Raw genomic sequence first — 25,989 nt, forward strand, 5'->3', positions numbered from 1 at the left:
CTCCAGGCGTTACACCCCTTTAATTGAAATCTTGATCCTTTCCATCAATTTTATTAATTACACTATTTTACTGCAATTTTTGAAATTAATAAATTGAGTTCTCACCTTTTTACAATTTTTTTTCTTGCAAGTATATTGCTATAATAATATTATGCCGAACACACCCTGACTGCCTACCAAGCTGGCGGCACCACTGGATAGATATAAATAAAGGTATTCAGACCATACCTTTGTTGCCAGTGTCTGTGTTTGTATTTTAAGTAAAAAAAAAACGCCTTAGCCTGGACCATGAAAAATGTCAAAGAAGTGGGGTCTCTCATTCACTGAGCATACAGCACAGTGAGGCATGAGGGTGTTAGGACAGGGAACTATTCGCCCTGCCTCCTTGACACTATTTACAACCTAAGGGCAGCTTCACACACAACGGAAATCTTGCTGCGACTTTTTTAGTGAGATCCGTTATGATCCAAGGTCCTGTCAGTTCCTATGTAAATACATAATTGCAGTGGATCTTTCGGACTGCTGGGAGTATGTTTATCATCTGCCCTCTTAACTCACACACTGCTGGCACATACATTACCCGTCTTTGTTCTTGCTTGCTGCATGGGCTTCCTGCTTCCTGCTCAGCCAATCAGTGGCTGCGGCTGAGCACCATTATAGTGAAGATGAATGGGGGAAAAGAGACATTTAAATGCAGCTGTCAGCATTGACTGTTGCATTTGCAGTGGTTAATTAGCCGAGAGAGGAGATTGGCAGTGCCAGCTAATATAGGCGGTCCAGAGCGAAATTGCGTTGTAAACCCCCCCCTTAACTCCCCTACTCGACCCATGATGTCAACACAATTGCATCCATTTTTTATGCCTTTTTTCCCCCATAAAACTTGTATGTTAAATGGACTGCAAAAACGCAGTGTGAACCCAAGCTAAGCATTCAGGGGGGGGGGGGGGGGTGACAGATTCACTTTAACCTCTTCATGACTAAGCCCAAAATGGCCTAAATGACCAGGCCAATTTCATTTTTGCATTTTCATTTTTTCTTCCTTGCCTTCTAAGAGCTAGAGCACTTTTATTTTGCCATCTACAGGGGCATGTAAGGGCTTGTTTTTTTTTTTGGAATAAGTGGGGGATATTAGAAAAAAAATTGGGGGAAAAATGCAGGTTTGTAACTTTTGGGCAGTTTCCGTGTTTACGCAATGTACGTTACGGTAAAACTGACACGTTGTCCTTATTTTATATGTCAGTCTGAACACAGTGATATGCATAATTTAATAGCTTTTCTAAAGTTTTTTCTTTTTTTACAGTAAAACTTTTTCTCTCTGCGTGTACGCTACTTACTACTGTTATAGTTTAATAGATCAGACAATTAAGTATGCTATGATATATAATATGCAGCCTTTTAACAAGCTTTTTTTCCATTTTATTTTAAACAATAAGCACCACAAGGTGCTTGGTCGAGCATTGAACTTGATAGACCATCCCGATGCTTGATCGAGCATCAAGATCAACACTGATCTTCCGCAGTGAAATTCATTAAACAGTTAGACATCCCCTTTAACCTTGAGTACATTTTAATATTACAATAGAAGTATATATTTATTGGGGATTCTGTTGTGTTGACCAAGTAGCCCTCACAAGTAACCTCTTAGCATGACAGATGTACCATGTATAGAGTAGTAGTGGTTTGTGACAACCTCTCTAGCTTCTAGGTAAAGACAATGAACTGTCTTTTCAGACTCTGAGCTTCAGAATTTACCTAGCCACATTTGGCAATGATACAGGTAGGTGCATGGGTCAGTATCACTTATTAGAATAGGACCTATGCACAATATTTCCTGGGTGTTATGCAGTTGCCTCTGCAACTGTAGTGCTTAAAGTGACACTGTCACCTCCTTTTTGCATTCTGACATCTCTTCACAGGTGTAAAGGGTAAATTTAGCCTTTTTCATAACTTATTTTATATCATACGTCATGGTGCTTGTTCAAGTAAAAAGTCATATTTTATCAACTGCAGATTGTGTTACGTGGGCGGGGCCTTGCGGCATTAGCGCCACTTAGCCCCGCCCACAACACCACAGTTGACCCCGCCCCCTCGTCGGCCTTTGGAATAGGCTGGCCGAAAGGTCTAGACCCCACCCCCTTTATGTCGACCAACCAATGGACGTCAAGGGGCGGGGTCAACGGTGCCGTTGTGGGCGGGGCTAAGTTGCGCTAATTGCCACTTAATACAATCTGCAGTTGATAAAAGGACATTTTTTTACTTGAACAAACACCATGACGTATGATATAAAATAAGGTATGAAAAACGCTAAATTTACCCTTTACACCTGTGTAGAGATGTCAGAATGCACAAAGGGGGTGACAGTGTCACTTTAAAGGGAACCTGTCACCGGGGACATGGGCACAGAGCCCGCCTCACCCCCCCCCCCCCCGGTGCAGCCCCTGGATACTTACCCTTTCTGGAGCCAGTCCCGGGACGAAGATATCAGCACCCGAAGTTGTGTGCGCGTGCTGCAGAGATGAGTCCGATGCCCATAGCGAAGGACGGCTCCATTCATTCTCTGTGGGCAGTGGACTCATCCCAGCAGCGCACGCACGGCTTCGGGCGCTGATTTCTTCATCCAGGGACTGGCTCCAGGAGTGGGACTCGCCAGAAAGGGTAAGTATCTGGGGGCTGCACCGGGGGGGTCGGGCGTGCTCTGTGCCGGTGTCCCCGGTGACAGGTTCCCTTCAATGTTCAGTTGCATCACTCCATGCCACCGTCAGATCAGTAGCAGAATATTTTTGGAGGAATACTTGAAATACTTAGTAACAAAATATTGCCTACAAAACTTTATTGACGATAATCTCTTTTTGTTAACTTTTATAGGGTGCAGCATTGATATTACAGTAGCTGTTGACTATTCCAAACGATCTAGACCATCTACTTCTCAGCTACAGCAGAAACTGAATTACTACCTCCCTGAATTGATGAAACATATTTCGACCTTAAGCAACCTCAGCTGTGCCTCTGGATCGCAGATAAATATAAGCTTCAGCTTTGCTGTTCCAGGTCAAGATGGCTCATTTTATTTTGATTCTGACTTTGAGAACTATAATGAGGACATCCTTAGAAAATTCATAGATGCACAGTCAGCTGTAGATACATTTTTAAATTTTAGGTATCTGGAAAAACTTTGGACAAAATTTAAGACTTCATCGACACAGAAAGCAAAGGTAAGCACAGTGTACTAAACACCCTGCCTCAGCTGCCGATTGGCTGAGCAGAGCAGTTTATTGGCTCTGGTGCAAGTGAATGGCCCTGGAGTACAGAAGATAATTATAACTATCCACACCTCCCGACAGGCCCCCAATCTCTTTAACCCTTCACATATGAAAGATCTAACAGATCTCCCCTGTCACCATCAGCACACAGCAATAGAAGTTGTTGTGTGCAAATGGTTATCATTGGAGATGAGCAAAGCAAGTCCTGCAAACCGGGATGAAGGCCAGGAGCATTAAAGGGGTTATCCAATGCTACAAAAACATGGCCACTTTCTTTCAGAGACAACACAATTCTTGTCTCCAGTTCAGGTGCGGTTTGCAATTAAGCTCCATTCACTTCAATGAAACTGAGCAGCAAAACCCCGCCCAAGCTGAAGACAAGAGTGGGGATGTCTCTGGAAGAAAGTGCCCATATTTTTGTAGCACTGGGTAACCCCTTTAATTTGACCTGGACATCCGGGCACCAATGACCTTGGTCATGAAGGTGTTAAATGGGTACTGTCACTAAACAAAACTTTTCCCATAAATGACGACAGCTCTTTAATATTAATATGTTTATTTCTAGGTTATTATCATTTTGTCTGATGGCTTGGATGATTCTGTCGAGACACTTAAGGTGACATCAGAATCTCTGCGAAGAAAAGGTTTGTAAACTGTACTCTGGTGCCAATATATACATATCAAGCTACACACAACATGCCGATAGAGTCAAACAGATTTAGGGTGGGATCACACTGAGGGATCTGCCATGGATTCCGAAGCTCGTCCCTACTCGTGCCCACCAGCGTTTCTGCCCGTGCCATAGACTCCATTCTATGGTTGGGTGGATTCTGCCGTTCGCTGAAAGATTTGACATGTCAATTCAGCTGAATCTCTCCGATCATAGAATGGAGTCTATGGCACAGGTGGAATCTGCGGCAGGTTTTCCGCACGGATTTCTCAGTCTCAACACACCCTTTGGTGCATTATGTGTTTCATTACCCAGAGTTACTTTTACCTCGCTTGTGCAAGAATTAAAGTGATTTTCTGGCAGTTGAATATTTACTAAAGGCTGAAACTGGGCTGAAAGAAAACAAAAAAAATGTATTCACCCCTAAATTCACTCCGCTGCTCTAGTGTCCCACAACAGAAATTCTGCAATGATATAATTTACATTGTTGCTGTGATGGTGCATCACTCAATAGTCATATTCTGTTCATGGAAGGACAGACTGCTAAGCCGACAAGTAGGCTTCACATTGTCAAGTGTGTGACCTCACCACAGCATTTCCAGCAAGTAAAGTTTACCTTTTTTATATAATCTATATTGTCCTGGTTCCAGCCACTGGTAATTTTTAGACCTGACTACAGGGTGCATTGTACATGGCTGCAGAGGGGAAGGGAGTATTATTTCTGGGGAAGGGACATAATTACTGGCTACAGGAGCAGTGTATCTTGCTGCAAGAGTGCATTACTACTGAGGAAGGGGCATTATTAATGGCAACAGAAGCATTGTATCTGGCTGCAAGAGTGCATTACTACTGAGAAAGGGGTAGTGCTGGCAGAAACGTTAAACAAAGCATATGGTGGCAGTGTTATCTTGGCCTTATTTAGTCAACATGTAGAACATCTGATTGCTTGGTGGTACATGACCTGAATAGAATAAGTGTTACACTGCCATATGAGACTCACCGGCGGTGGTGCCATACTATCTGCATCTCTGCTGTACTCCATGCTCGTCCTAGGTATTCTCATGTCTTTTAGCATCTTCTTCGCTGCAATGACACCTCTGCCCACTAGGGTGCATATGCGGCAAACTGCTCTTAATTCATAGAGGCAGGTTGTCTCCACCTGCTACTGCTGTCTGCCACTAGGGGGCAATAGGTGCAATAGGGGCACCTGCCCCTATTTAAAGTGGCTCTACCTGCCTTTCCCTGCCTGAGCCTTGTTGGATTCTTGCATTCCAAGCGAAGGTGTATTTCTACTATTCTGTTGACCATAAATTTTGGCCTGTGCCTTTTCTTTGGCTTATTACCTGACCCTCATCTGTATTTTGAGCCTCTTCTATTGCTGACGCGGATTGTATGACCTACCTGTGAAGCTTCCAGGTCTGATCCAGTCTTATCCCTGGTACTGTGCTGACTCTCCTGTTGACGACCCAGCTTGCTGACCATGTATACTCGGTCTGCTCTCCAGTGCTCTGCAGAGACTCTGCCTGGTCCCTGGGAACCAGCTGCCTCTCACACTGAAAGTGTGGAGCGACCTGGTGCCCTATAGCTGCAGCAGTCCAGCTTCTGCATCCTGGAAGGGTGAAGGGTGATGACCTAGAGGGCACTTAGACTCCACCCCATCATGTGACCCAGAGTCAAATTCATTGAATAGCACAGTGGGTCCACACTTGTTAAATTAAGAAACGCTGCTCTACAGTGTAATAATTTAAAACATACCTTTTAACATGTTAATTAATTTACCTCAATTGAATTAGTTTAATGAAAAACATTTTCTACTAAAGTCTTGTTTAGTAAAACCTTTTTAATATTTTTATATACTGTAGTTTTCAGACACTCAAAATATGGTCTGTATTATCTTTTACACAAAATATATAACGTAATAAATTACATAACATGTAATACTAATTCAGTTACAAAACAGAGTAGGATTCAAAATGCAGTGAGCAGCCGGGCCCTAACCGTTAATGACAGACTGCAGTCATCGCACTGGCGTGTGTCAGTCATTTACCCCTCAAACGCCGCAAAGTCCCCTGTCACTTACTGATCAGGAACCCTGCAGTGTGACTGCGGGGGTCGCGATCGCTGTATTGGACCGCCGGAGGTCTCTTACCTTCCTCCGTGCGGTCTGATCGGCTTTCTGGTCATTGAGTCTTCCACAGGCAGGCTCAATGAGCAGAAAGCCTATTACACTGATCAATGCTATGCCTATGGCATAGCAGTGATCAGGGTGAATAATCAAAGTATTGAATGTACAAGTCCCCCAGGGGGACTTAAAATGTGTTTAAAAAAAAAGAAGTGAAAATCATCATTACAATACCCGAAAGCCCCTCCCCCGATAAAATTTTAACTCACCCCCTTTCCCATTATATAAATAAAACATATAAAAATATATATATATATATATATATATAATATACCGTAGCGTGTGTAATTGTCCGATCTTTTAAAACATAACAAGCGGCATCACGAATGGCGTAAACGAAAAGAAGGAAAAAGTGCACGAATTGCCGAATTTATTTGTTACATTATTTATAAAAAAATTTTTATAAAAAGTGATCGAAGCGCCCGATCTTCACAAATACGGTATTTATGAAAACTAGAGATCATGGCGGAAAAAAAGACACATACAGCTCTGTAGGTGAAAAAATAAAACCGTTATAAACGTCACAATAGGCCCATTTTATTAATTAATTGCAAAAAAAGGATTTCATTAAATATATAACATTAGAGAATCTGTGTAAACTAGCATATGGTTGTGTTCAGACTGACCAATAAAATAATGGCATCATGTCACTTTCACCGTATAGTGCATTGCGTAGACACAGGGACCCCCCAAAAAGTTACCATTTTGCATTTTTTACAATTTCACCGATTTATATCTTCATAATTAATATTTTGGGGGTTCTGTCATACATGTTACGGTAGAATGAAAGCCACAATTACAAAGTACAACTACTCCTGTAAAATACAAGCCCTTACATGGCCCTGTAGATAGAAAACTAAAAGTGCTAGAGCTCTTAGAATGGGAGGAGGAAAAACCAAAAACACAAAAATCAAAATTTGCGCGGTCCACTGGGTCATTTTGGGCTTAGTCCTCAAAGGGTTAAAGAGGACCTTTCACCCCAGTTGCCATGGCAGAGACCGCCCAGTGGAGCCCCATACACTTATGACCGTCAGAAGCCCGGCGCGCGTTATGCTGATTACCAGAGATGAGTTCGACGTCCATAGAGACTGACTGAAGCTAGGGCCAGATTAAGGTTGGTGGAGGCACCGGGCGACAAATTTGTTGAAGGCCCCCACTCCCCCACCCCCCCAAAAAAAAAAAAAATTAAACTATACCACAATCTATACATACGGCAGCTTACTGTAGGCGACTTAGCACAGACCCCTCCTCACCCTGGCTGTATGGCTCAGCATCCTCCTCTGTTATGCACGTGATGGTCACTAGAGGCTGCAGTACAGAGGAAGATGCCAGGCCTAAAGACAGGAGCAGGGAGGGCTGACTATTAGGGTGTGTTCTCACATTGTGTTAATAATGCAATGTGAGAACCCAGCACTTGACAAAATACCGAAAAAAAATGTAATACAGTAACTCACAGGTGACGTCTTCTTTGATCTGAAGCGATCGCTCTCAGTTTCCTTTCCATCTTGCCCAAACCTCCATGATGATTTCTTCAAGCTACAATTCATCTCTTCAGAACCTGTAAGATAAACATCTTAGACTCCGCACATTTCCAGCAACTTCCTTCCCTTTTTTCCACCTATAGGCTTTCATACAGTAGTAACTCCGCTGTTTGGTGTCATGTGCAGTAAAGTAAGGAGGTTTGTGGGTCCCGTGCTGTGCCCCCCATATAGTAATAGTGTCCCCATGCTGTGCCCTCCATATAGTAAAAATGCCTTCTGTCCCCATAGTAATGCCTCTGCTCTGCCCCCATAGAAATGCCCCCTGCTCTGCCCCCATAAAAATGTCCCCTGCTCTGCCCCCCATAAAAATGTCCCCTGCCCTGCCCCCCATAGTAATGTCCCCTGCCCCCATAGTCATGTCCCCTAGTGTGCGCCTTGTGGATCCACCAGCAGGCATGATGACGTCATCGCTCTGTGTCTGCTGGTGAGATCAGATCCACACAGAGATGAGACTAGAATGAAGTTGCTAGAAGGAGGTCCTCCCCCTGGAGTCTGTATTCTAGCTTCTTCATCTTAGAGCAATGAAGTTGCTAGAAGGAGTTGCCAGACATTATTACAATCAGGAAGCATTACATGAGGTACTGTATACCGGGGGGAACTACAACTCCCAGCATGACCAGCCTGTTATGGGAGATCAAAGGACATTACAGGAGGATATATGTTAGGACTATAACTCCAAGCATACAGAGGGGAGGTATAAGTGAGCCCCGCCCCCTCAAGTCAAATGACAATGATCACAGGTCCTTCATCCACCAGCATTCTCCCTTTCTCAGCCCTGCCCCTTATGACGTCACCACAGGTCCTTCCCCTTCACTCTGCTGCAGACACAGCAGGTCCTTTACACCTCCTTCTAACAACTCCATTCTTGGGAGGGAGGGCCCCCTCGGACTCCCCTGGGAGGCCCCGAGTGCTTACGCCAGCCCTGATATACACCAGCCTGAACCCGGAACTCTGCTTCCAGGTTCGGGCTGGTGGGGGCCCCTGTGTGGTGGGGGCCTCGGGGCACGTGCCCCTTGTGCCCTCCCTTTAATCCGGCCCTGACTGCAGCAGTCATTCTCTATGGGCGTCGGACTTATCTCTGGTAATCAGCATAACGTGCGCGCAGGTCTTCCGACGGCAATTTCTCGGCAGTGGGACTGGGTCCAGGAGTGGGACTTCGTGGGAGGGGTAAGTAATAGTGATGAGCGAGTACTAAAATGCTCGGGTGCTCGTTACTCGAGATGAGTATATCCCGATACTCAAGTGCCTGTTTCCAGTAACGAACCCCATTAAAGTCAATGGGAGACTCGGGCATTTTTGCAGGAGACTCATGTTCGGTAGAGGGAAGGTTGTGTGGAAACCTGTCAACCTCAGAAATTGATGGAAACACAACAGAAATGGACAGGAAACAGCAGGGGCAGCATGTATGCATGCCTCTGATGCTGCCTAATGGCACCATTATGCCTAATTCTGTGCAATAGCCTGGTTAAAACAGAGGTAGGCATATGGACCACCCCAAAACACAGCATGGCAGTGAGAACACAGGGAACCCTGAAAACAGAGGTAGCATATCATGAACACCCCAAAATTTAGCCTGACACAGCATGGCGGTGAGGACAGAGTGAACAAGGTAGAAGCGGTAGCCAGTGAGCGTTCCAAAAATTATACCAGACACAGCATGGCAGTGAGCACACAAAGAACCATTAAAAGTGTGTGTGGAAACAAGTGAGCCTCCTAAAAATTAGGCCAGACACAGCATGGCATTGAGCACACAGAGAACCATTAAAAGTGTGTGAGGAAGCAAGTGAGCCCACCCAAAAATTGAAGTGAGTCCAGGGGCTGGGATTTTTAGTGGACACAAACCTAGGTGCTGACAGCTAACTGGCTAGGCCACCTGTCAAACACCATCAAGGGTACACCTGATGCCTCTCGACCGGGGGCGGAGAGGCCACGGCCACGGCTAGACAAAAAATAAAAAATAAACAGCTGGCTGGTTGGCGGGGGCGCGATCGGCGGGCCCCCGGCAACCAGTCCCGCTCCTCTGCAGACGTAGTGTGATGTCAGAGCATGGCAGTGAGGACACAATTTAGCAATTGAGCCTCCCAATAATTAGGCCAGACACAGCATGGCGGAAGAAGACTTGGCAGTTTGCTGAGAATTGAAGGAAGAGAGGAGATACCAAGAATCTTCATGTTGAGCTGCTTTCCCCGGGTGGACAGTTAAATTCAGGTTAAATCCAGGCTTTGTTCATTGTTATAAATGTCAGCGCTGTCAATTGACAGGCGGGTGTGCTTATCAGTGATGATGGCACCAGCTGCTCTGAAGACCCGCTCTGACAACATGCTAGCGGCAGGGCAGCACAGCAGCTCCAAGGCGAAAAGCACCAGTTCGGGCCACGTATCCAGCTTTGCAACCCAGTAGTTGTAGGTAGCAGAGTGATCGGGAAGGATGTTGGTATGTTCAGCAAGGTACTTCCTCACAGTCTTCCTGAAGGCTTCCCTACTACTCTGTCTAGACTGGGGACGGTTGACAGTCTTGCTGATGTGCCATGAATCTGTCAATCTGCTCCACCCCTCTTCTCTCCCACTCTCTGGCCCACAGAACTATGTCCTCTGGCGCTAGTGGTGTCAGATGGGAAGTACATTTTCAGCTTCTGCACCAGGGCCTGTTGATATTGATTCAGTCTCATACTGAGTTTCTCGGCAGGAATGAGAGTGGAAAAGTTCTGTTTGTACCGAGGGTCCAGGAGGGTGAACACCCAGTAATCTGTGTTGTCAAAAATTTTTTTAACCCGAGGGTCACGGGAAAGACAGCCTAACAAAGTCAGCCATGTGCGCCAGGGTGCCAACACGCAAGAACTCCCTCTCCTCACTTGCCTCAATTTCCCCCTCCTCCTCCTCCTCCTCCACCAATTCCTCCTCTTCGGGCCATACGGGACAGATCGACTGGGCCATACGGTCCAGAAAAGAGTTCCTGGGAGCATGGTGGTGGTGGTGGATCTGAATCCCTTCTTTCCCTGGAGGGCCCAGGCTGTGGGGAAGGAGGCTGAGCTACTGGAGCAAGGGTTCCACTCCCTTGGGCTGGACTGCGTGGAAGACTGGGTGGTGGATAAGTTACTGGACACATTATTCGCTATCCACGTGATCACCTGTTCACACTGCTGTGGTTTCAATATCGGTCTACCATGAGACTCTGTGAGTTGGTCAAAAAAGCTAGGGAGTGCACATCTGCGGTGTGCCACTGCTCCCTCCTCAACAGGTGCTGCTTTGTCATCCTGGCCTGAACCACGCCCTCTGCCAACTGCATCACTTGGAACCCCACGCCCTCGACCCTTACCCCTGGGGTTCACCATGTTATGGACTCTGCACAGTATGGAACTTAGATATACCTTGCGTATGAAATACAGAAAACAGGAAAAATACTTGTGGTCCCACTAGTTTTTGGGGGCTGTGAGATACAATCCGCTAGTGGTTGCACCTATACACACTCTGTAAAACACACTTTAATCTGTGCAAGCAGTTGTGAACTTAGAACTTAGACCTTGCGTATGAAATACAGAAATCAGGAAAAATACTTGTGGTCCCACTAGTTTTGGGGGGCTATGGGATACAATCCAGTAGTGTCTGCACCTATACACACTCTGTGACACACCCTTACAATGAGCAGTTAAGTTTTATGCAGGTGTACCACAAATCCCAGCAATACAATGTAGTACAGCAGCACCACCAGCCACAAAAACCTAAAAGACTACTGAGCACTTCTTAGGGGTGTGTATGCAACACCTAATGTCCCCTTTCTGCCAGCAGCCGGTCATCACAGTGTGCTGGTGAAATCGTGGTAGCAGCACTGCAAGTCCCAGCCAGCAGTCTGTAGTAATACTATTTAAAAAATATTTGAAGCCCTTACAAGGGCTGTTTGTTTGTATTGCTAGTATTCCCTGCCTACTGGAACGCTAAATCCTACACTGAAGCTCTCCCTGACCAGCAGCAGCTCTGTCCCTAATCTCTTCCAGCATACATCTGAAGCGAGCACTACCGGACGCACTTTTTATATGGCAGGGTCATCTGATCTGGCCAACCAATCGCTGCTATCGACACGTATGGGTCCTTTGTGATCGCAGGATGTACCAAAGAGTCTCCTGCATGTTTATTGGCTGAGAAGAAGCGCCCAAACTTACAGGAAATGGATGATGAGATTTTCTCGAGTATTGCGACATGCTCGTCCAAGTAATGAGTACCATCAAGTACCCTAATGCTCGATCGAGTACCAAGCTCGGACAAGCATGCTCGCTCATCACTAGTAAGTAAAGATGTAGCCTGTGTTAACGTAATCACAATGACGCATTTAACTCGACACTCTAATTGACTTAACATGCCTCCCTGACACAATTGTTGTGTCAAGGATCATGTCAACCCTGGCTACTTCTGTATATGGGGCTCCACCAGGGGGGTTGGGGGGGGGGCTCTGCCCAGCAACTGGGGTGACAGGTTCCCTTCAAGCATCCAAAGTGTTGTGCCTATTCGTGTACAACTACGCCAGGTAAGCGTGCTGTCAGGAATCAGGTGATACAGACACGACAAGACAGTGAGCCCTAGGTCTGAACCCACCCACTGTCACCTGCCTGCTTGCCTCAATCGACCCTAGGCGGTCGCGGACAACCACGAAGACGTTCCCTACGCTGCGTAAGTGAACACACAGAACAATACAGACAGACAAAACACAATAGAGAGTAATGAACGATCCGGGTCAAACCACACTAGCAACAAGGTACAGAATCAGGAAAACAAGGAATAGTCTAAGTCCAGGCAAAGGTCAAAACACGAGTAGTCAAGCAAAAGGAATCAGGACGGGGATGACAGGAAAAGGACAGGGTGAGCTGGGACTAGAACTGATCTATGAACTGATCTAATAGCCAGCGATGTACTGCTGGCTGGCTCTGAACTATATACCAGAGGGAGGGTCCTGGACCAGAGCTAATTGGTCCGGACTCCTAATGAGCAAAACACAGCAGCTGCATCGCTGCATGCAGAGTGGCTGAACTGAAAGCCACTCACCCTGAGTGCAATGCCACTCAGCTGTGTCCCGGTCGGCCGACAGCCAGTCACGTGACCCCACGGCGTCTCCGGTCGCTAGGGGCGCCGTCGGGTCTCCGCGACGTCACCCGGCCGGCGGAGGCGGAGCGACGGCGCTGCACTCCAGCCGGGGCAGACATCGCTGGAGCACGGTCAGGTAAGTTGCTGACATTACCCCCCCCTTCAGGAGGGGCCTCAGGACCCTTATTACATGGACCAGGTTTGGACGGGTTCCGAGTATGGTATCGTCTGACTAGATGAGGGGCATGCATGTCCCTGGTCGCCACCCAGGTATGCTCTTCTGGTCCGTAACCCCTCCAGTGGACCAAATACTGTAATGACCCTTGAACCCAGCGGGAGTCCAGAATTCTCTCCACCTCATATTCCAATTCCCCCTGAATGACGATCGGAGCAGGAGGAGGTGATGGAGAGACAGGTGGAATATATTTTTTCAACAATGCTTTATGGAATACAGAATGAATTTTCAACGCCGTAGGAAGTTTGAGTCTGAACGTGACGGGATTTATAACCTCAGTAATAGTGTATGGCCCAATGTATTTAGGGGCCAGCTTCCCTGACTGTACCCTCAATTTAAGATTCTTAGTAGCTAGCCAGACCTTATCACCTACTGTATAATGGTGGCCAGATATGCGTCTTTTGTTAGAAAATTTTTTGTAGGAGTTTTGGGCTTTGACCAAGTTCTGATGAGCTTGGGCCCAAACTGTGCACAGTTTAGAGAATATGGCTTCAGCTGAAGGATTTAGAGAGTCGGCGGAGTGAACCGAGGAGTATCTGGGGTTAAAGCCATAATTGCAGAAGAACGGCGACATCTTAATGGAACGTTGTTCGTGATTATTGATCGCAAATTCGGCGAGAGAAATGAAGTCGCGCCATTTGTCCTGTGTATCAGATACAAAACACCTTAAGAACTGTTCTAATGACTGGTTGACTCGTTCTGTTTGCCCATTGGTCTGGGGATGGAACGCAGAAGAGAAGGACAATGAGATACCTAGTTTACCACAAAATTCTCTCCAGAAACCCGCAACAAATTGGACACCTCTATCTGAGACAATGTCTTCCGGAACCCCATGCAATCGTAGGATATGGTTAATGAACAAGGTAGCTAGTAGGCGAGCATTGGGGAGTTTGCGCAGCGGAATAAGATGGCACATCTTGGAAAAACGATCCACCACCACCCAAATGACCGTCTTCCCCTTAGATACAGGTAAATCAGTGATAAAATCCATAGACAAGTGTGTCCAAGGTCTCGTAGGGGTCGGCAGGGGATGAAGAAGTCCCTCCGGTGGCCTACGAGGAACCTTGGACCGAGCACAGATTTCGCAGGCCTCAACAAATGCCTTGACATCTCGGGCCCAGGATGGCCACCAGAAGTGGCGGGAGAGCAAATATTTAGTGCCCGCGATACCTGGATGACCCGCCAAAACAGAGCTATGAGTTTCCTCCAACACACGGAGGCGAAGGTTCGGCGGCACAAACAGGAGAGACTCGGGCGTGTTAGGTGGGGCCACATCTTGGGCCTCTGCGATAAGGGTCACCAGATCTGGTTGTAACACTGACACCACCACACCGGGTTTTAGGATCGTATCGACCTGATTCTCGGGGATATCTTCCGGGCTAAAGCTGCGGGAGAGAGCGTCAGCCCTAACATTACGAGAACCAGGTCGGTAAGTGATCTCAAAATAAAACCTAGTAAAAAATAGAGCCCATCTAGCCTGACGAGGAGAGAGACGCTTAGCTGTATCGAGGTAGACCAAGTTTTTGTGGTCAGTCAGTACAGTAACCTTATGTTTAGCGCCTTCTAAAAAATGCCGCCACTCATCAAAGGCCATCTTGATGGCCAATAGCTCTCTATTGCCAATATCATAGTTGCGCTCCGCTGGAGAAAATTTTCTCGAGAAGAACGCAACAGGTCGAAGATTGCTCAGGGTACTCGACCCTTGAGACAATACTGCTCCAACCCCCACCTCGGATGCGTCCACCTCTACCACAAATGGACGCTCAAAATCTGGGTGAACCAGTACTGGAGCTTTCGAAAAACACCGTCTAAGAGTGTCAAATGCTCCCATGGCTTCGGGAGACCAATGTACTAGATCCGCCCCCTTTCTAGTCAGGTCAGTGAGGGGTTTAGCAATGAGAGAGAACCCCTTAATGAATTTCCTGTAGTAGTTGGCAAAGCCCAGGAACCTTTGAAGAGCCTTGAGATTGTTGGGTCTTTGCCATTTTTCGATGGCCGCTACTTTAATAGGGTCCATACTAAAAGAGTTGGGGGTAATATTGTAACCTAAAAAGGAAATCTCTTGGATACAAAAATGACACTTAGATAATTTGGCGCATAGACTGTGTTGTCTCAAAAGCTCCATCACTGTACGTACGTGTCTAACATGCGAATCCCAATCAGGGGAAAAGATTAAAATATCATCCAGATATACGACCAAAAAACGTCCTAGATATTCACGAAAAACATCATTCACAAACCTCTGGAATACTGCTGGAGCATTACACAGCCCAAAGGGCATGACCAGGTACTCAAAGTGGCCCTCTGGGGTATTAAATGCGGTTTTCCATTCGTCTCCTTGCTTGATACGAATTAAATTATATGCTCCCCGGAGGTCAATTTTAGAAAACCACTTAGCTCCACTTATCTGATTAAAAAGATCTGGTATCAATGGCAATGGATGCTGATCTTTTACAGTGATTTTGTTTAGTTCCCTGTAATCAATACAGGGCCGCAGACCGCCATCCTTTTTACCAACAAAAAAGAATCCGGCCCCCATAGGGGAAGAGGAGGGCCGTATGTGACCTTTACGTAAGCTGTCCTTAATATATTCCCGCATGGCCTCTCTCTCAGGACAGGACAGGTTAAAAATTCGCCCTCGAGGGGCTGGCTATTCTGTCAGGAATCAGGTGATACAGACACGACAAGACAGTGAGCCCTAGGTCTGAACCCACCCACTGTCACCTGCCTGCTTGCCTCAATCGACCCTAGGCGGTCGCGGACAACCACGAAGACGTTCCCTACGCTGCGTAAGTGAACACACAGAACAATACAGACAGACAAAACACAATAGAGAGTAATGAACGATCCGGGTCAAACCACACTAGCAACAAGGTACAGAATCAGGAAAACAAGGAATAGTCTAAGTCCAGGCAAAGGTCAAAACACGAGTAGTCAAGCAAAAGGAATCAGGACGGGGATGACAGGAAAAGGACAGGGTGAGCTGGGACTAGAACTGATCTATGAACTGATCTAATAGCCAGCGATGTACTGCTGGCTGGCTCTGAACTATATACCAGAGGGAGGGTCCTGGACCAGAGCTAATTGGTCCGGACTCCTAATGAGCAAAACACAGCAGCTGCATCGCTGCATGCAGAGTGGCTGAACTGAAAGCCACTCACCCTGAGTGCAATGCCACTCAGCTGTGTCCCGGTCGGCCGACAGCCAGTCACGTGACCCCACGGCGTCTCCGGTCGCTAGGGGCGCCGTCGGGTCTCCGCGACGTCACCCGGCCGGCGGAGGCGGAGCGACGGCGCTGCACTCCAGCCGGGGCAGACATCGCTGGAGCACGGTCAGGTAAGTTGCTGACATTACCCCCCCCTTCAGGAGGGGCCTCAGGACCCTTATTACATGGACCAGGTTTGGACGGGTTCCGAGTATGGTATCGTCTGACTAGATGAGGGGCATGCATGTCCCTGGTCGCCACCCAGGTATGCTCTTCTGGTCCGTAACCCCTCCAGTGGACCAAATACTGTAATGACCCTTGAACCCAGCGGGAGTCCAGAATTCTCTCCACCTCATATTCCAATTCCCCCTGAATGACGATCGGAGCAGGAGGAGGTGATGGAGAGACAGGTGGAATATATTTTTTCAACAATGCTTTATGGAATACAGAATGAATTTTCAACGCCGTAGGAAGTTTGAGTCTGAACGTGACGGGATTTATAACCTCAGTAATAGTGTATGGCCCAATGTATTTAGGGGCCAGCTTCCCTGACTGTACCCTCAATTTAAGATTCTTAGTAGCTAGCCAGACCTTATCACCTACTGTATAATGGTGGCCAGATATGCGTCTTTTGTTAGAAAATTTTTTGTAGGAGTTTTGGGCTTTGACCAAGTTCTGATGAGCTTGGGCCCAAACTGTGCACAGTTTAGAGAATATGGCTTCAGCTGAAGGATTTAGAGAGTCGGCGGAGTGAACCGAGGAGTATCTGGGGTTAAAGCCATAATTGCAGAAGAACGGCGACATCTTAATGGAACGTTGTTCGTGATTATTGATCGCAAATTCGGCGAGAGAAATGAAGTCGCGCCATTTGTCCTGTGTATCAGATACAAAACACCTTAAGAACTGTTCTAATGACTGGTTGACTCGTTCTGTTTGCCCATTGGTCTGGGGATGGAACGCAGAAGAGAAGGACAATGAGATACCTAGTTTACCACAAAATTCTCTCCAGAAACCCGCAACAAATTGGACACCTCTATCTGAGACAATGTCTTCCGGAACCCCATGCAATCGTAGGATATGGTTAATGAACAAGGTAGCTAGTAGGCGAGCATTGGGGAGTTTGCGCAGCGGAATAAGATGGCACATCTTGGAAAAACGATCCACCACCACCCAAATGACCGTCTTCCCCTTAGATACAGGTAAATCAGTGATAAAATCCATAGACAAGTGTGTCCAAGGTCTCGTAGGGGCCGGCAGGGGATGAAGAAGTCCCTCCGGTGGCCTACGAGGAACCTTGGACCGAGCACAGATTTCGCAGGCCTCAACAAATGCCTTGACATCTCGGGCCCAGGATGGCCACCAGAAGTGGCGGGAGAGCAAATATTTAGTGCCCGCGATACCTGGATGACCCGCCAAAACAGAGCTATGAGTTTCCTCCAACACACGGAGGCGAAGGTTCGGCGGCACAAACAGGAGAGACTCGGGCGTGTTAGGTGGGGCCACATCTTGGGCCTCTGCGATAAGGGTCACCAGATCTGGTTGTAACACTGACACCACCACACCGGGTTTTAGGATCGTATCGACCTGATTCTCGGGGATATCTTCCGGGCTAAAGCTGCGGGAGAGAGCGTCAGCCCTAACATTACGAGAACCAGGTCGGTAAGTGATCTCAAAATAAAACCTAGTAAAAAATAGAGCCCATCTAGCCTGACGAGGAGAGAGACGCTTAGCTGTATCGAGGTAGACCAAGTTTTTGTGGTCAGTCAGTACAGTAACCTTATGTTTAGCGCCTTCTAAAAAATGCCGCCACTCATCAAAGGCCATCTTGATGGCCAATAGCTCTCTATTGCCAATATCATAGTTGCGCTCCGCTGGAGAAAATTTTCTCGAGAAGAACGCAACAGGTCGAAGATTGCTCAGGGTACTCGACCCTTGAGACAATACTGCTCCAACCCCCACCTCGGATGCGTCCACCTCTACCACAAATGGACGCTCAAAATCTGGGTGAACCAGTACTGGAGCTTTCGAAAAACACCGTCTAAGAGTGTCAAATGCTCCCATGGCTTCGGGAGACCAATGTACTAGATCCGCCCCCTTTCTAGTCAGGTCAGTGAGGGGTTTAGCAATGAGAGAGAACCCCTTAATGAATTTCCTGTAGTAGTTGGCAAAGCCCAGGAACCTTTGAAGAGCCTTGAGATTGTTGGGTCTTTGCCATTTTTCGATGGCCGCTAATTTAATAGGGTCCATACTAAAAGAGTTGGGGGTAATATTGTAACCTAAAAAGGAAATCTCTTGGATACAAAAATGACACTTAGATAATTTGGCGCATAGACTGTGTTGTCTCAAAAGCTCCATCACTGTACGTACGTGTCTAACATGCGAATCCCAATCAGGGGAAAAGATTAAAATATCATCCAGATATACGACCAAAAAACGTCCTAGATATTCACGAAAAACATCATTCACAAACCTCTGGAATACTGCTGGAGCATTACACAGCCCAAAGGGCATGACCAGGTACTCAAAGTGGCCCTCTGGGGTATTAAATGCGGTTTTCCATTCGTCTCCTTGCTTGATACGAATTAAATTATATGCTCCCCGGAGGTCAATTTTAGAAAACCACTTAGCTCCACTTATCTGATTAAAAAGATCTGGTATCAATGGCAATGGATGCTGATCTTTTACAGTGATTTTGTTTAGTTCCCTGTAATCAATACAGGGCCGCAGACCGCCATCCTTTTTACCAACAAAAAAGAATCCGGCCCCCATAGGGGAAGAGGAGGGCCGTATGTGACCTTTACGTAAGCTGTCCTTAATATATTCCCGCATGGCCTCTCTCTCAGGACAGGACAGGTTAAAAATTCGCCCTCGAGGGGCTGGCTATTCTGTCAGGAATCAGGTGATACAGACACGACAAGACAGTGAGCCCTAGGTCTGAACCCACCCACTGTCACCTGCCTGCTTGCCTCAATCGACCCTAGGCGGTCGCGGACAACCACGAAGACGTTCCCTACGCTGCGTAAGTGAACACACAGAACAATACAGACAGACAAAACACAATAGAGAGTAATGAACGATCCGGGTCAAACCACACTAGCAACAAGGTACAGAATCAGGAAAACAAGGAATAGTCTAAGTCCAGGCAAAGGTCAAAACACGAGTAGTCAAGCAAAAGGAATCAGGACGGGGATGACAGGAAAAGGACAGGGTGAGCTGGGACTAGAACTGATCTATGAACTGATCTAATAGCCAGCGATGTACTGCTGGCTGGCTCTGAACTATATACCAGAGGGAGGGTCCTGGACCAGAGCTAATTGGTCCGGACTCCTAATGAGCAAAACACAGCAGCTGCATCGCTGCATGCAGAGTGGCTGAACTGAAAGCCACTCACCCTGAGTGCAATGCCACTCAGCTGTGTCCCGGTCGGCCGACAGCCAGTCACGTGACCCCACGGCGTCTCCGGTCGCTAGGGGCGCCGTCGGGTCTCCGCGACGTCACCCGGCCGGCGGAGGTGGAGCGACGGCGCTGCACTCCAGCCGGGGCAGACATCGCTGGAGCACGGTCAGGTAAGTTGCTGACACGTGCATTGCATTAGCTTTTTCACTGTCTCAACCAGATGTCATTTATCTGCACAAGCAGCCACTTATTGATTTTTTTCTTTTTTTTATATATATACACACACACACACACACACACACATCATGAATCAGAATTTATACATACACAAAGTCTATTTATTACATAGTTACATAGTTGATATCGTTAATAAGAGTCCATTAGGTTCAACCTATAACCCTGCTGTGTTGATCCAGAGGAAGGTAAAAATACTTATGCCAATTGCCCTATAGCCGGGGGGGGGGGGGGGGGGTTTAATGTGTCGTTCCAAATATAGCAAGCAGAATAAATCACTGGATCAACGTCTTATGACCAGAAATCTTGTACCCTTAACCTATAATTGTCAGTAACTTACCTGACCGCGCTCCAGCGTCGTCTGGCCCGGCTGGAGCGCAGCGCCGTCCTCCTCGGCAGGGCCGGGTGACGTCACGGAGACCCAACGGCGTCCCTAGTAACCTGGGGAGCCGCGGGTCTCACGTCAGTGAGCGTCGCCCGGCCGAGCAGCTGAGTGCTGTTGTACTCAGGCTGAGTGACGGATCTCTCTGCCACTCAGCCTGCAGTGCACCAGCTGCTATGTGTCTGGATTCAGGAGGCCGGACCAATCAGCCTTTGGTCCGGGCTCCTGATCCAGTATAAAGTGTTGTCAGTGCCAGCTTCAAGTCGCTGGCTATTAGTTTGTCTGATCCCAGCTCCCCCTTGTCCTTTTCCTGCATTTCCCGTCCTAACTCCTTCCGCCTGACTTATCGTGTTCTGACCTTCGCCTGACCTCCGACTTTCCCTTGTGTTGCCCGATTTTGTACTGCGTTGCCTGTTTGGTTTGACCCGGCTTGTTTCACTATTCTCTATTGTGTTTTGTATGTCCGTACTGTTCTGTGTCTCACTTACGTAGCGTAGGGAACGCCTTCGTGGTTGTCCGCGACCGTTTAGGGTCGACCGAGGCAATTAGGCAGGGTCAGTGGGGGGTCCAGATTCAGGGCCCACTGTCTCTGTCCTGTCTGTTCTTGCCGTTCCCTAACAATAATGTTATATTTTTCAAGAAATCCATGCAGGCCCCTTGAACTTGTCTAATAAGTCAGTCATCACAACATCATGTTGCAGAGAGCTCATAGTCTCACTTCTCTTACAGTAAAGAATCCAAGAATTCATTCCATGGATATACTCAGGGACAGATCGTAATGTGCATGGTTCAGGCGTCTGCCTGGGGCCTGAAGCTCCTGGGGGGGGGGGGGGGTATCCAAATCAATGTTTTCTTGGCAGCCCTAGGGAGGCATCAAACTTCTCTAGTCACTGAGAGTCAAGTGCTTAGAGTTTGGATTTAGAATAAGTTGCCAAACCCAAACAATTTATCAAGTCTGCTCACCACATATGAATACCAGAATACATAGGGGTAACCAGCACAAAAAAGGACAAAAAACATACAAATTCTTTGCGGATGTTATACCTAGATGGATTTCAACCCCTACAGTTGGAAAACAGAGCTTGCAAGAATTTCTTTTAATATTTACATGGCCATTCCAATTCTTTCACCATTGTAAAATAAGGATCCCCTTTAATTTAGGTAAACCAAAGAATTATTTAGCAGCAGTTTGCAGGCCATCAGAGAATCTGTTCTAGCCATATGGTTAATTTATTATGACATTAAATTTCCAAGTATAGTATGTTTAAAGTAAAAAAGAAATACAATTTCTTGTTTTCCAGGCTTGGATGCTTTATTATTGATTGGTTTGGAAGGTACCCAGAATTTAAATGAACTGCAAGAAATAGAATTTGGCAGAGGATTCTCTTACCACCAACCACTGAGTATTGGAATCTATGACTTACCAAGTGTAATGTTAAAAGAAATTGTAAGTAGTGCAGAAGAACAAACATTTGATCTATAAACAACTAACTTTATCTTTTATTTAAATTAACTTTATGTGTTTTAATAGGACACAGTCGCTGAAAGAAAATGTTGTAATGTGATTTGCAAATGCCTAGGGCAGGATGGTCTTCGTGGTCCTCCTGGTCCTCCGGGGATTAAGGTAAAATGGGTTTACTCATCCTGACCAAGGGATCATGCAAGAGTCATGAGCTCAGACCTTGTGGGGTGGATTCCTTTTGGGTTCATATACCATATCGGTATGCACTATGTGTGACTAGGTATTATACACCTGTTACACACTACATACTACCTTAGAAGCAATGACTATGTTGGAAAAAACCCACATAATAGGGCATGTGCTGTAGCTTGCTACAATTTTTTAGTTGCCGTTTACCTTGTCACTTTATGAATCTAGAGTAGATTTAAAAGAAGCTAAAATTACTCATTTTAACTTCTATTTCTATGCTCCTACTTTTATGTTGTAATCAAATCTATAAGTAATATTTCAAGAGGTCAATCATGTCATGACAGGGCCAGAAGTTTAAATAGACTGCACTTGTGACTAATCCTTTAACCCCTTAAGGACAATTTAGATTTTTGCTCTTCCGTTTTTTTCTTCCTTGTGCTTTTAAAGGCCATAGCACTTAGAACCTAGAACCCCACACGAGCTCTTATTTTTGCGCCACTAGATGTACTTTGCAATGACAGGCTGAATTTTTTCATAAAGTAAAATGCATAACCAGAAAAAAATAAATGTGTGGTGAAATTGAAAAAAACCAAACGCATTTTGTTTATTTAGGGGGTATTTTGTTTATACGCCGTCCGCCCTAGGGTAAAACTGTCTTGTTATATATGTTCCTCAAGTCGTTATGACTACAACAATATGTAACATGTATAATTTTTTTTTTATCTGATGGCTTGTAAAAAATTCAAACCATTGATAACAAATATATGTTTCTTAAAGGGGTAGTGCGGCGGTAAACAATTATTCACAGAATAACACACATTACAAAGTTATACAACTTTGTAATGTATGTTATGTCTGTGAATGGCCCCCTTCCCCGTGTCCCACCACCCCCACCCGTGTACCCGGAAGTGTGGTGCGCTATACTCACCTGTCACGTGCCGACTCGTCTCCGATCTTCAGTCTGCGATGTCGTCTTCGGACGGCCCGGCCGAATCCCTCCGTGCTGGCCGCCCTCTGCCGCGTTATCGGCATAACTGTACTCAGCCAATCGCGGCTGAGCAGCCGATGACGCGGCCGCGTCATCAGCTGCTCAGCCACGATTGGCTGAGCCAAACTGTGCTCAGCCAATCGCGGCTGAGCATCTAATGACACTGAAGAGGGCGGCCGGCACTCAGGACGCACGGAGGGATTCGGCCGGGCCGTCCGAAGACGACATCGCAGACTGAAGATCGGAGACGAGTCGGCATGTGACAGGTATGTATAGCGCACCACACTTCCGGGTACACGGGTGGGGGTGGTGGGACACCGGGGAAGGGGGCCATTCACAGACATAACATACATTACTAAGTTGTATAACTTTGTAATGTGTGTTATTCTGTGAATAATTGTTTACCGCCGCACTACCCCTTTAAAATCGCTCTATTTCCAGGCTTTTATCGCTTTTATCCTTTGGTCTATGGGGCTGTGTGAGGTATAATTTTTTGCGCCATGATGTGTTCTTTCTATCGGTACCTTGATTGCGCATATGTGAGTTTTTAATCGCTTTTTATTACAATTTTTCTGCGACCAAAAATGTGCAATTTTCCACTTTTTCAAATTTTTTTTTTTATCTGATGGCTTGTAAAAAATTCAAACCATTGATAACAAATATATGTTCCTTAAAGGAGTAGTGCGGCGGTAAACAATTATTCACAGATTGCATCCGGAAGCACAGAAGTCTGATGATGCCTGCAATCACCACCGAGCACGGAAGCGTCCCCAGTTGCCATGGTGATCGCAGGAGGACACTTCTGTGCTCGGTCTTAACAGGCATCATCAGACCCCTCCTACGATCACCATGGCAACCGGGGAGGCTTCCGTGCTCTGCCGGGATTGGCATCATCAGACCCCCTCCTGCGGAGGCCTCAGACCCCCTCCTGCGGCGGCCTCAGACCCCCTCTGTGGCGGCCTCAGACCCCCTCTGCGGCGGCATCAGACCCCCTCCTGCGGCGGCATCAGACCCCCTTTGTGGCATCAGACCCCTCCTGCAGCATCATCAGACCCCTCCTGCGGCAATGATGCGATCTCCTATGCGATCCTCCTGTGCTGTTCTGCCTTCAGTGCTCTTAATTGATTCATTGATACTTTCCTAACTACATTGTAAACACCCCAATTTATTGAGGTAATTGGTACTTGTACCTTTGTAGCCCAGCTGCCAATCATCATTACCAAATTAGCACAATAAATTGGTGTTTACTATGTGGTTAGGAAAGTATCAATGAACCAATTAAGAGACTGTGAGCAGTGAATGAATGGCCTGTCAGCTAAATTCGGCACAATATAATAGATCCCAGCACTTCTATATACTGCTGTGCAAATAGGAGCATGAGTTATCCATATTTTTCTACGGAAATACGGATGCCAAACATGTTGCAATCCGCAAACAATCCGTAGACAATTGATGTCAATGAGAGCATCCGTGAAAAAATCTGGGTCCGCATCGGGTCCGCACTAGGACATGTCCTTTTTTTTTTACGGATTGATTTTCATCCATTTCTGCTACTGATCGTGTGAATAGCCCAATAGACTTCAATGTGCACTAACTCGGATACGGAAATACGGATCCGTAAATTACGGAACGTGTGAATAAGGCCTTATACTAGAAGCCCCCCTGGGGGACTTCTAGTATAAGCACAGTGATCTCTCATTGAGATCTATGCTGTATAGTTATACAGCATAGATCAATGAGATAGGCACTGGATTGCTTCCGGCTGCTGCAGCGGGAAGCAATCGAGTGCCGAGCCGGGATCAGCGCCATTACAGTGCTGACCCCAGCCGGTAAAGGATGTGTGAATCCACCCCACTAGACACCAGGCATGAGGCTGCATAAAGGATTCAGATGCAGCTTTCAACTTTTACAGCTAATAGCCGTGGTCCCGGACTACATGCGGTACCCGGTTCAGAGTGAGGTCGCCGCACGGCCCCCGCTCTGAACTCCCCGAGGCGGCCGAAGGGCGTAAATATATGCCCGCGGTTGTTAAGGGGTTAAAAGATCTCATCTAAATTAGATATGCACAATCCAAAGTGGCAATAAATAATACAGTCTTACAAGTCCGCATAAGCCAAGTGGTGGGCTGAGTGCCCACACTTAACGCTGTGTATCATGGCTTCCTCAGGGCAATCAAAGGATCATGATGTCTCCTAATGCTAAAGTAAAAACATAGACATGAACTCTTTACCATGCACATAAAGTATATCAAGGTGCGATTGTGATGGTGGGAAGGTGGGAATAAGGGAGATGAAAAGCAAATCTCACCTTGACACAATCAGCATAGGAGCATGGAGGATATGAAGAGCTAAGCAAGCTCCTAGGGGATGAGAGATATGCTGCAGACCAGATCTGTTGATCTGCTGAGTCCGGATCAGCGTCAGTCTGATCCTGAGGCCTGGCCAGATCAGTATAAGAAATCTTCTCTCTGTGATCGCATCATGGGGTGAGGGGTGAGATCCCACCTCCAGACCACCATGAAGGGGCTACAGCAGGCATTGAAATGCAGCCATCCGTTATGACTGCTGCATTTACAGTAACTGTCTTTATTAGCGGGCGCAGGCTAATATCTGTGGTCCTCGGCTGTACGTAGCAGCTGGTAGCGGTGGGATTCAGAGTGGGGTCTCTTGGGGTGTCCTTAAGGGGTTAATAGGTTTCCTACAAGTAGAAAATCTGCCTTGCAGAATAATAGGCATTACTTACCTGCAGGAATAGACAGCATTACTAAATAGTAAAAAACAAAAAAGTATGTATGGTTAGCCTTTGCACCTGTAGGTTGATGTTACACTTTTTTTTGTTTTTTTGTCTGTACTTAAGCCACATGTGGGGTGCAACATGCAGTGTGAACAGAGGCATTGGAGTGCTGCCAATTTGTTTTTCTTTTTTTTTTTTTTTTTCCCAGTATTTTTTAAATAATTTCATCTACATAGCCAAAGTTTTCTTTGAAGATTGATAAGTATTAAATTATTGACTAGTATCTAAAGATTTTTGTTTGTACTGAAATATTTTTTCTGTAACTAGGGGAGTCCTGGTTCAAAGGGCCCTCAGGGACATCCTGGTGAAGAAGGTGGGATGGTAAGTGGTATATAAAATGTTTTTGTCTAATATAAAAGTAAATAAGGAAAGATCTGAAT

The 25,989-nt window shown here is 46.5% G+C and overlaps 1 protein-coding gene across 1 annotated transcript in view; it reads left to right on the plus strand.

The window, feature by feature from the left end:
- LOC138783525 (collagen alpha-4(VI) chain-like) overlaps positions 1-25,989 on the plus strand; it is a 167,527-nt gene that overhangs the window by 65,256 nt on the left and 76,282 nt on the right. Inside the window, exons 13-17 of the mRNA XM_069958328.1 lie at positions 2,866-3,212; positions 3,826-3,904; positions 21,479-21,624; positions 21,709-21,801; positions 25,877-25,930. Coding sequence (XP_069814429.1) covers positions 2,866-3,212; positions 3,826-3,904; positions 21,479-21,624; positions 21,709-21,801; positions 25,877-25,930 — 719 coding nt within the window. The remainder of the gene's footprint in view (positions 1-2,865; positions 3,213-3,825; positions 3,905-21,478; positions 21,625-21,708; positions 21,802-25,876; positions 25,931-25,989) is intronic.

This window comes from Dendropsophus ebraccatus, chromosome 2, assembly GCF_027789765.1.
Source record: "Dendropsophus ebraccatus isolate aDenEbr1 chromosome 2, aDenEbr1.pat, whole genome shotgun sequence".
In the NCBI taxonomy this organism is placed as follows: domain Eukaryota; kingdom Metazoa; phylum Chordata; class Amphibia; order Anura; family Hylidae; genus Dendropsophus; species Dendropsophus ebraccatus.